At 47.3% G+C, this 11,774-nt stretch overlaps 1 protein-coding gene across 2 annotated transcripts in view; it reads right to left on the bottom strand.

Moving 5' to 3' along the window:
* The window catches only part of SGPP2 (sphingosine-1-phosphate phosphatase 2), a 112,558-nt gene extending 101,817 nt beyond the window's left edge, over positions 1-10,741 (bottom strand). Inside the window, exons 1-2 of one of the 2 annotated variants that reach the window (XM_023510432.1) lie at positions 10,505-10,645; positions 10,424-10,474 (exon numbers count right to left, since the gene is read on the bottom strand). In XM_023510432.1, the coding sequence (XP_023366200.1) occupies positions 10,424-10,474; positions 10,505-10,645 (192 nt within the window). Of the gene's footprint in view, positions 1-10,423 lie in introns of both variants that reach the window. The other variant, XM_003784908.1, reaches the window with a different exon arrangement.
* Positions 10,742-11,774: the final 1,033 nt, after the last annotated feature.

The raw sequence follows: 11,774 nt of genomic DNA on the forward strand, positions 1-11,774 counted from the left end.
CATTTGAAGAAATCAAAACATCCCTGGAAATTACAGAGAGGGTATTTCTTGGAAAGGCATGATTACCAAATGAACAGCATTACAAAGGCAACAGTGAATCAGGTGTTTTGTTTTTTAATTAAACACTAGTGGTATAACACTGCCAGGGAGCATACGGGGGTAAGATTTAAAATAGTTCAAGGGACAGGGCACAGTGGCTCATGTCTATAATCCTAGCAATCTAGGAGGCTGAGGTGGACGATTGCTTGAGCTTAGGAGTTCAAGACCAGGCTAAGCAAGGAAAAGAAGCCATCTCTACTAAAAATAAAGAACTTAGCTGGATGTTGTGGCAGGTGCCTATAGTCCCAGCTACTCAGGAGACTGAGGCAGGAAGATCAATTGAGTCCAGGACTTTGAAGTTGCTAGGAGCTAGACTGAGGCCATGGCACTCTAGCCTGGGTGACAGAACAAGCCCTTTCTCCCATAATAGTAATAATAATAAGAAATAAAATAATATTAAAATGAAATAGTTCAAAGAAACCATTGCTTCCTTTTCCAAGGTTTCCAAGGCCCATCCTCAAGATCTTAGGTAGTTGATGCCTGCATTTTCTTTTTATCTGTGCTGGTCTAAACCTAAGGATATTTTTGTTTTAAAAATATTTTGTCAACTAGTTCATAAAATGCTTACAACAAGAGGAACAACACGTGAGTCACATACCCATACACTGAGAAATCACAGGATGCCCTGTAAATATCAGCATTTATAATGTGGCAATTACAAAAAATTCACAAAGGATATAAATATGTTTTGACTGGATTTTTCAATACTTCATTTTTTCTATATATGGAATGTGTCTCACCAGGCAAGGAGAGTAATAAAAACCAGTGACTGCCCCAAATTTTAACATTTTCATAGATTCCCAACATAGATCAGAGCACTCTCAATGTGTTGCCTGGAAACAGTGACAGTATTTTCTCCCAAGAAAATCTCCTGCTAAATTAAATGCAAGAATGCCTTTGCTCAAGACATAATTCTTATCAAAGCCACTGAGGATTTAATCATTATCAAATACTATAACAACATAAGTGAAAGTGCTTTTTCAAAATGTAAATGTCTTGACATCTTAATTATAAATTAAGAAAGTTAAAATTAGGCTAGGCTTGCTGTCAACAGCCTTCCTAAAGCACAGTGTTTGAACCACCCTGTGAAGCCTGACAGATGCTTCGCCATTAACCAACTTTTTAGCAATACCCAAATTCCATCAGAAGAAAGCAAAGCAATGAAAAAGTTATTCATTAATCAAAACCCTCTATCAGTTTCCTGGATAAAAAGGAAGGAGCCAACACTGAAAAGAAATTCATCAAACTAAAAGAAAACAACCAGGTAAAGTGTTCGGGGATAAAATTACCTCTGTTGTGAGAGGAGAGATCTCATTTCTGCCAAGTAGGAAGAGTTCAGCTCTCCCTTCCAGCTTCCGTTCAAAGGCAGTGTTGAGTACCTTCCGGTGCCCTGGGTCCATGTTAGGCCCCCAGGGCACACAGGTGAGCAAGAGGGCTCTACCTTGAGCTCCTGAATGTTCTGCCCTTCTACCCATCATTCATGACTAAACAGAAGCGACAGAAACAAGGGACTAAACAGAAGCGACAGAAACAAGGCAGCTATGTGGAGACTTTTTATAGTTGGGACAGCACATTCACACTGGACCAGGAGACCCACATCAGCTTGCTCCAGTGAGGGAGGTCTGTCCGTGGTTCTTCAAAAGGTGAAGAAACAGCATCCACAGCCACACAGCCAGTTCCTCCCCCCACCCCCCGCCACCTTCCCGGGGAGCTGTTCTACCCTGAAACTCACCCCCTCCGGCAGCTCCCGGTAGAAGTGGAGTCTACCACACTCAAGTCTCTGCTTCTTTCTCCATGCAGAATGTTGTCCTCTGCTTTGATCATTTCTGCAGACTGCCTTCTGTCCTCTCTCCCTTGGGCTTCTGTGTTCCTGCCGCTGTCCCTTGTCTCAAGGCTTCTGGTTATGGCCTCGTCCCTTTCTCAGAGGGGCAACCATTTATGTCCCTGCATCTGGGTCTTACATTCAGACTCCCTAAGGGAGCAATCTGACTGACACTGTTGGTCACTATCACATACCTGATAAAGCAATATCTTAATTGGATGAAGTCTCATGCCATAAAATGCTGACCAGCCAATGGAAGGCTACCTTGGGATCAGCTTTTAGCCATAAAGATGGGGTCCCATGATTTGAGACTTGGTAACCTACATCTTAAGAAAGTATTTGTGGAGTGGTGCCTGTGACTCAGTGGGTAGGGCGCCAGCCCCATATGCCGAGGGTGGCGGGTTTGAACCCAGCCCGGCCAGCTAAAACAGCAGTGGCAACTGCAATAAAAAAAATAGCTGGGCATTGTGGCAGGTGCCTATAATCCCAGCTACTTGGGAGGCTGAGGCAAAGAATCACTGAAGCCCAAGAGTTGGAGGTTGCTGTGAGCTATGACACCACAGCACTCTACTGAGAGTGACGTAGTGAGACTCTGTCTCAAAAAAAAGAAAAAAAGAAGAAAGTATTTGTGCTTTCTCTCCTCCAATGGTGTGGCAGAAGTGACAATAAAAGTATCATGTGGAAACCACAGCAGACCCAAGGTCTGATTTCCTGTTAGTCCTGTATTTGTTACTATTAGATTCCAACATCACCATTTCCTAAAGGCCTCAGCCCTGGCCTGCCTTGATACCCAGCAGGCACCCCCGTCAATCCCACACTTTTTTACTGAGCACAGAGACACCCTGAAATCCCTTCTTTACATAGTGCTTCAAGTTGCCAATTCTGATTTTGCACGTGGGATGAAGTTGATTTGCCAACCCCAGATGTAGGATGAAGTCCAAATTCTGCAATAAGCCACGTTAAGGCCTCAGCCTAAAATTCTGGCTGCAGCCCAGAACTTCAGCTGCATTACCATGCCAATTTTTTACACAACCTGTGCTGGACCGTCTCCATTTGTCCTTCCAGGTCTACTCCCCAACTTTTTCCAGGGAGGCTGACCTTTATGGGCTGCATCAGCCAGGCTCCCCCTCCCTGGTGATTCGGCCAAAGGAGGACAGGATTTGAGAGTGGGCATACAGACAGGGAGTCTGAGATAAATTTCCCTGCCTGCTCCCCACCCCCTGCTTGGCTGTGGCTGCCTTTCTCTGCTAACAGCCCCGGTGCCTCTCGTCTCTGACACTGAAGCTCTTGCCGCGTGGAGGGCGACTCTCTCCTCTTGTTTTAGGCTAGTGTTGCTTGCTCTAATGCTTCATCTTCCCGTGCCAAGTTCTGCCTCCTAACCCTCCATCTTTGTAAATTGGTCCCATCTTTGTACTCCCTTTGATGACCTCCATCTTTACAACAATTTAAATAGACTATTTTTTAGAACGGTTTTAAATTTACAGAAAAATGTAGAAGACAGTAGAGAATTCCATACGTTTCCACCCCTCTCACATGCTTTGCAGCCAATGACCTCTATCATTAACATCTCACATTAGTACGGTACGTTGGTTACAGTCTGATGCATTATTACCATGTTTCCCCGAAAATAAGACCTACCCCAAATGTAAGCCCTAGCAGGATTTCTATGCAGAAATACAAGCCCTACACCGATAATAAGATGTATCTGCGTATCTGCGTATCTGCATAGCCAGGCCATGCATTTTGGCGCGGAGCAGTAAGAAAGACTGGAATACCTTTTATCTGCTACAGCTCCTTTCTCCCAGCTGTTCGCACTTGCATGTGTGCATGTGTGGTAACCACGGTCGCAGGTGTCCTCTTGTGCCCATGCGAACGGCTAGGGGAAAGGAGTTCACGCATCACTAGCACCAGCCCCATCACTGGCTCTCCCTGTCAGGTCCCAGAAGAAGATGACTTAACTGTATTTGAATAAATGTAGATTGTTGTATTATACTTAATAAAAATAAGACATCCCCTGAAAATAAGCCCTAGGGTGTCTTCTTGAGAAAAAATAAATATAAGACAGTGGGGGAAACACGGTAGCAATGGAAATCCATACTTTATACAGACTTCCTTAGGTTTTACCTAATGTCTTTTCTTTCGGTTCCATGGGCCCATCTGGGATATCACATTACATTCAGTGTGTACATTTACACCTCGACGGAGGCCCCCCTTGACTGGGATATTTTGTCAGAATTGGTTTGTTTTTGATGACCTTGACAGTGTTACAGAGTACGGGCCAGGTATTCTGTCCCATGTCTCTCAGTATGTATCAGTGGTTCTGAACCTTCCTAATGCCGCAGCCCTTTAATACAGTTCCTGTGGGTCATGACCCACAGGTTGAGAACCGCTGGTATGTATGAAGAATATGTAATTTCAATATGCATCAGGAGAACACAGTATCAACATGACTTGTCACTGTTGACGTTCACCTTGGTAGTCTGGCAGTGTCTGCCAAGTTTCAACACTGTGGAATGACTGTCCTTTCCCTGCGCTTCCCATGTTGTAGGCTACAGAAGACAGTCACATGTGTAGCCCAGATTTAAGAAATAGGGAAAGATGAAATACTTCGAAATAGGGAGAGATGAAACGTTTCATCTCTCTACAGGGTGAGGGCCTACGTTGTTTTTATTTTTTAATTTAGGTAAAATATACGTAAAATTTACTATCTTAACTATTTCTAAGCGTTTCAGTTTCTTTTGGGGGGCATGGGACAGAGTCTTGCTCTGTCACCCCAGGTAGAGTGCAGAGGTATCATCTTATCTCACTGCAACTTCAAACTCCTGAGCTCAAGCAGTCCTCCAGCGTCAGCCTCCTAAGGAGCTGAGACTGTAGGGATGAACCGCTGCCCTGTGGCCCAATTACCCTTTTTAACGTAAGCCAACTATTTCCTGCTGAGGTTCTGATGATACCCAAACTGAACTTGTTACCATTTACCAAAAATGACATGTGTCACTATGTTTTGGCACAGAACAATTCCAGGTAAAAGAAGGGTCTACTCCCATTTTTGTCTATTTGACTTCTACTCACTCATTAAGCCCCAACTCAAGACTTCAGGGGCTCCACTAGGAAAGGTAAGTTTCTCCTACTCGGGTCCCCATATTCCTATATCCATGCTTCTATCCTAGTCCTTTTTACATCACAACATTTGATCTGGGCTTGCCCGGGTAGAAGCTACATTTTGTTTGTCTATCTCTAGGCTGATGACTAGCCCAGGAATAGAATAGCTGATCAATAAATGCTGGTTGGAAAAGAGGGCAGCAAACGTGAGACAGGAGCAGAAGTGACCTCTTTTCTCCAAAGATTAAAGAGTATCAACTCCTCATACTGGAAAGGGTGTGGGAACACTTCATGCACAGTTGTTTATCCCAGCACACCCTCCCTGTGGGTGACTTGGTAATATCTATTAAAAGCCATAATATATAAGGAGGTGCATGTGGCTCAGTGAGTAGGGCGCCGGGTTCGAACCCCGCCCCAGCAACAAAAAAATAGCTGGGCGTAGTGGCAGGTGCCTGTGGTCTCAGTTACTCAGGAGGCTGAGGCAGGAAGATCGCCTGAGCCCAACAGCTGGAGGTTGCTGTGAACTGTGACGCCACAGCACTCTACTTAAGGTGACAAAATGAGACTCAGAGACAGAGTCTCACTCTGTCACACTGGGTAAAGTGCCATGGTGTCACAGTTCCCAGCAACCTCAACTCTTGGGCTTAAGTGATCCTCTTGCCTCAGCCTCCTGAGTAGCTGGGACTACAGGTGCCCACCATCATACCCAGCTAGTTTTTCTATTTTCAGTAGAGGCAGAGTCTCCCTCTTGCTCAGAGCGGTCTCAAACTCCACCTGCAATCCACCTGCCTCAGCCTCCCAGAGGCCGAACATTACAGGTGAGACACACTGTGTGTGGCCCTAAAGATGTTATTTTTAATGCAAAAACTGATGATAACCGAAAGGTCTGGCAGTTGGCCTACTAAATGATAGCATGTTCATGCTATTGAGGAATACATAGCCATTAAAAATCAGGCTGAACATTTACTGAGTGATTAAGTTTAGAAATGGTATAAATGATATGGATTTAACTTTTTGTTTCTTTCCCAAATTTTCTCCTGTGAACAATTACTGTAATGAGAAAAAAAAATGATCAAACATATCTTTACAAAGTGATTCATTTTGCTGTTTCAGACCTAAACATCTAGCTAAGGGTAAACAAAACTTGAAGTTGTCTAGGCATTGTGGTGTGTGCCTGCAATCCTGCATACTCAGGAAGCTGAGGTGGGAGGATCACGTAAGTTCAAAAGTTTGAGACTAGCCTGGGCAACATAGCAAGACTTCATCTCAAACAATAACTAAACAAATCATAATTTTTAAAAAAATCTAAAGTTTGGCCTGTTGGCCAGTTTAGTTATGATGAGGTCAAATGTCCCAGCTGCCATGACCTGTGCCTCTGGCCATTGCCACCATCATTCTGAACATACTGAGTGCGATGGGCCCTCAGGAAAAGAGAACCAGATCTGTGCATCAGCTTATGTGGGCCTCACTTCTGACCTAGTCCCTCACCACTGGTTTTTTGCTTTTGTTTTTAAAGCTCCTCTAAATGACTACAGTGTACAGCCATGGTTGGAAAACAATGGTTCTTTTCCACTCTGCCCATTTTGCAGATAAAACAACTGAGACTCAGAGAAGTCCAAAATGACCTAGAGGCAGAACTAGACATCCAAGTCTGATTTCCAGGGTGTATTATATGCACCTTAGTAATCCAATAAAAATCAAGGATGGGGTTTTATAGATTAACACATTTAGAAAGCCCCAAATATTTCCTAGGAAATACTAGGAGTACAGACTTCTAGAAGCTATCTTTAATCATCTGCCCAACCCAACTTTAGAACTATGTCTAAATAGTTATCCAAAAATATTGAGGCCAGGTGCAGTGGCTCATACCTGTAATCCAAGCACTCTGAAAGGCCAAGGCAGAAGGATCACTAGAGCTCAAGAGTTCAAGATCAGCCTAAGGAAGAGCCAGACGCCTTCTCTACTAGAAATAGAAAGTTTAGCTGGGTGTCATGGCAGGTACCTACTGTCTCAGCTCCTTGGGAGGCTGAGGTAGGAGGATTGCTTGAATCCAGAAGTTTGAGGTTGCTGTAAGCTAGGCTGACACGATGGCACTCTAGCCTGGGAAACAGAGTAAGATTCTGTCTCAAAAAAAAAAAAAATTGAACATAATGATATCTAGAAAGATTAGCACTAGTCTAATGTAATGATGAGGAAAGGAGCTGCAAAGTTTATCTAAATAAAACTATATTGGGCAAGCAGAGATGTAGGAAATCAAAATATCATTGTCTCCAAAGCTGGCTTTATACTAGAATAAACAAACACAATTGTGACTATGCCTTTGCCTTCATAGCCAGGCCCTAGGAGCCCTGGCTTTGCTCAGGGCAATGCCTCCCAAAGCAACTACCAAGCATGTCCTCCTATGGTTACACTCGCATACTCGTTACCTTGCAAACTGAAAGCAATACTGCCTCTTTTTACCCAATCTCCACCCTGTCCCCAGCCAGCACCAACACCTTATGCCACCTCAGTGAGCCAGGTAAAGTGAGGTCCTAGACTTTTCCCTGGGAGCTGCACATTGGAAAGTTTAGACTTGGGGGTTAAAAGATCTGACTTTCTCTAACTCTGTGAAAGTCTGAAAAGACTTTGCCAAATCACTTAAGCCCTCGTGCTGAGAATTTACGGAGGTGGCCCTTAATCATTTTCGCACCTGTCCTGTTTTAAGGATTAAAATAAACATAGAAACATAGATGGTGAATTAGCTGCAATGAGCTCTAAAGTCACACAATTCAACAAAACAACTTCTCTACTATTGGAAGGGTCTTCAATCAATGTCCTTATGCTACCTTCTGGGCTATATGGAAAAATCACCCAGTTTTCAGCATATCTCTTCTATTTACAAATACAAAAATTATACTGCAACATGCACTCACGTATTCACAAAAGTCACTGAGCTCCTACTATGTGCCAGGCCAGGGGAAGAAAATAATGAGTGGAAGAGACAAGTTTCCTGCATTCTTAGACCTTCCCATCACCTGAAGGAGCTGGCACTAATCAGATACCCACACGATGGCACATCTACACCATGGGGGGAAGGCAATACTGAAGAAGCACTGCCATCAAAGAGAACTTCTAAAAAGGGGAGCTACCCAGTATTCCAAATGGTATATAAAATCAGCACATTGTACCCCATAAATGTAGTGATGTACACAGTTATGATCTATAATAAAGAAAGGAAAGAAAGAAAAATAAATAAAAGGGGAAGCTAGCTCCCAAAGGTCAGTTCCTAGGTAGCCTATCAAGGAAGTGATCTTTGAAACTGAAGGAGGGAATTTACAGAAAAGATAGGCAATTCAGCAGGCCACAGCCCTGGTGCTGTCTGAGGCGGAGAGGGAAGCAAGCCTCCTGGAGAGGAGTTTTCCGACTGACCCCCCTAAAGTCCTGGAAATTACCTGGAGGAGGGCAAGCAATCATTTCTGTTGGAAACTCCATCTGTATTTGTAAAGGATTACTCTTCCCTATTGGGTAGAAAGCAAACCACCTTTAAAAACATTCATTACCTTTCATTTATCAAATGCTCTCAAGTTCGCCATTCATTAGATACCAACACATGATTTTATTTTTTATTTATTTATTTTTTTTACTTTTGAGATAGAGTCATACTGTGTTGCCCTCAGAGTACCATGGCATCATAGCTCACAGCAACCTCCAACTTCTGGCTCAAGTGATCCTTTTGTCTCAGCCTCCCAAGTAGCTGGGACTAAAGGCACCTGCCACAACACTCGGCTATATTTAGAGAGGGGGGTCTTGATCTTGCTCAGGCTGGTCTCAAACTCCTGACCAGCAGCAATCCACCTGTCTTGGCCTCCCAGAGTGCTAGACAGTGATTTCTTATCTTGGATTTTTAGTGCTCTCCAATTTTTCTTGATCTACAGGTGCAAGTCCTGTTTTGAGTGAGAAGAGGGAACCCCCTACAATTTGGCTTGCGGCAGCCCTTCAAGTAGAAAGAGGATGACACTGGGCAAGAAATATGGTTTCTGGCTTTCAACAGGCGAGAGGATCCCTCTCCAGAATTTAAAGCTAAGTTACCAAGGGTAAATTTGAAAACAGTTTGCAAAGTCCTGGTGAAACAATTCACTCTTTTCCAGCTTCCTAAATTAGAGGAACAGGGTGGAAGGAGGTAAAGAGGGCACAAGACCTCAGCCCAGGAATGGACCTGTGTGCGTAAACACTGCGAGCTCCAGGCCATGGCACCTTGTGTGACTGGTTTCATCCCCCCACTCTGCCTGTTTGAAGACAAGGCAAAAGGAAACAGGCAGTCTCAAAACTTATTCAGAAGTTACGAGAATGTCACAAGGGACAAAGAAGGAACCATAGAAGAAGAAAAAAACACAGAGGGGCATTTCTCTGGAGTGGAACACACCCCCCTCCCTTCCCCAACAAATTCTATAACTCAGTGCCCATAACATGCCCTTTCAGACAGAAGCCACTTCTCCCCCAGTCCCCAGACCTAGAGATCTGCACATAAATAAACGCCACCTTCCTGTCACCAACACCTAGGAAGAACGAAATGTGGCTTTTTAAAAAGGAATTACAATTGTTAGTATGTTGTCTCTGTTCTCATTTGCCACACTTTTTACCTTGCCCAGAGAAAGGGCAGCGTCTGCCAGTGCCCAGGGTGGACACTGTCCCCCGCAGCCCATGTGCAGCCTCTGTCCCTCCTGTCTGGAGTCCCTGAGCACTGCAATCTGAAGACTCGCGCTGGCTTTCCCAAAGCCGCAGTGGGTTGTATAACCACACTCTGAACGCCTGGCAGGGAGGCGGGGCGCTTCTCTCTCAAAAAAAGCATCTGTTAAAAGTCACTAGTGCCAATTAAATAAAAGACCGACCAGGCAAGAGGGCCCCCAAGACTCAAGCGCAGGGGCGAGAGGGAGGCGCTGTTAGAACATCCTCGCTGGGGGTAGCCTAGGAGGCTGTGGATCTCCCTAGGAGCAAGAGGTAAACCAGAACTTCGGTCCTCAGAGCTGGCGGAGCACGCTGAGCCCTGCTACACCCGGTGTGTGCAGATCCGGGAAGGGATGAGGCGGTCTCCCCAGGGAAGTGCCAAGGACATCTGCGCTCTTTTCAATTACGTAACGCCTACATGTTTGATGGAATTATACACGGTAACTACTTTGTAAAGTAGAAAGATTACACAGATTGTATTTAGAGGTTCTGGGTGTATTTAGAAGAGACCTGGTTGCCACCGGGCAGCGTTACAGGGTGGCATCCTGCTCACTGCAACCCCCGGGGGTCCCCCAACCCACGCAGCGGCTGCAGTCAGCGCCCTCGGAGCCGGCTGATCGCGGAGGTGCGCGGCCCCGCACTTCCACAGGCTGAGGGGACACTGCCCTCGTCCTCCCGTGGACACCTGCCCGTGGTTACCTGCGGGACTGCGGCGCTCCGCAGCAGCCCGTTGGCCGGGCCCCCGCCGCGCTTGCCGTTGGCCGCTGAGAGATGCCCGACCCCGGGGGCCTGCGCCGCGCCCTCCGCGGGGTCCGCGCCGTTCTCCCCCGAGCCTTCCTCCAGCGCCGGGAAGAGCCCGCAGCGGCGCTGGAAGCGGGCGACCAGCTGGGAATCCTGCAGGCTCCGAAGCAGTCCGGCCATGGTGCGTCCCGGCCCGCGTTCTGCAGCCGCCGCCGCCACCCCGGGCCTCCAGGTGCCCTCCGCTCGCTCCGCCGCTCCCTCTGGGCACACGCCGAGCCCGCAGTCCGGGCGGGGCCCCGGGCCGGGCCAACAGGTGCGCCGCCCGGTCCTAGCGCCCGCCCCGCGCGGGCGGCCCGGTGCCGCCTCCGCCTTGCGCAAGGCACTTCCCCCTCGCTTTCCGTCCCGGAGGGCTCGGGCGGCCACTGGGTCCTGCCCGCGGCAGCTGGACCGAGGAGCACAGGTGTGTAAAGTGAGACTCTCTTCGCGTGCCCGCTCCCCACTCCCGACGGGCGCAGACGTGACACTCGCAGGGAGCGGCCGAGCCTGCAAGCACCTGCTCCGGCCGATCCCGTAGCGCGCTTCCTATCCACTCCTGAGCCTGAGGGAAGGTCGGATTTCCACACCCAGCCGACTACTCCTACCTTTGCTCGCTTCCTGCTAGACTAGCTCCCAGGAAGTACGGCGAGTCCTCCAGGGAAAATTCCCAAGTCCTTTCCACACTCTGTGATGCAACGTCTCCCCAGAGCCCCGAGCACCCTCGCCCTTGCTCAAGAACCGAGGAGATTCAAAGTGGGTCTTGAGTCATCGCCTGTCGCTGTCGCTGTCGCTGTCCTGTGATTTGGAAACTGGGGAACACTTAGGTCGGTGGGAGGGAACGCTCTCCTTGCTCGGTTTTCCCCACGGAGAACGAAGATGCTTACCGCTGTCTTCGTCCTGCTAGTTAAAAAAATGACCCTGGGAAGATTAACCCAAACCCTTTGAGGACTTTAGGCCCAGAGAAAACAAGGTGCTGAAGGACTGGGAAAGGCACCTCACTGTGCCTGGTCCAGCTTTCCAGGTCTCAGCAGGAGAACAGGAAAGAAAATGACCCGCAAGATGGGTTTACCTCCTTGCTCCTAACCCTCCCTCCTGGGGCTCTGGTATCTTCTGGGGAGGCGCTCCGCACCTCTTCGCAGGGAGAGAGAGGCAACAGTCAAATTAGGCCCAGGTGACCAGCCTGCAGCGCAAGTGCGATTCAGTCCTTCTGTCTCTGGTTTGCAGCAGAAGGCTGTGAATTTCCTGGCTGCCCATGCAAAACCTGCTAAGTGGT

The sequence above is a fragment of the Otolemur garnettii genome, unplaced genomic scaffold, assembly GCF_000181295.1.
Source record: "Otolemur garnettii isolate 467f Iridium unplaced genomic scaffold, OtoGar3 scaffold00013, whole genome shotgun sequence".
Classification (NCBI taxonomy): domain Eukaryota; kingdom Metazoa; phylum Chordata; class Mammalia; order Primates; family Galagidae; genus Otolemur; species Otolemur garnettii.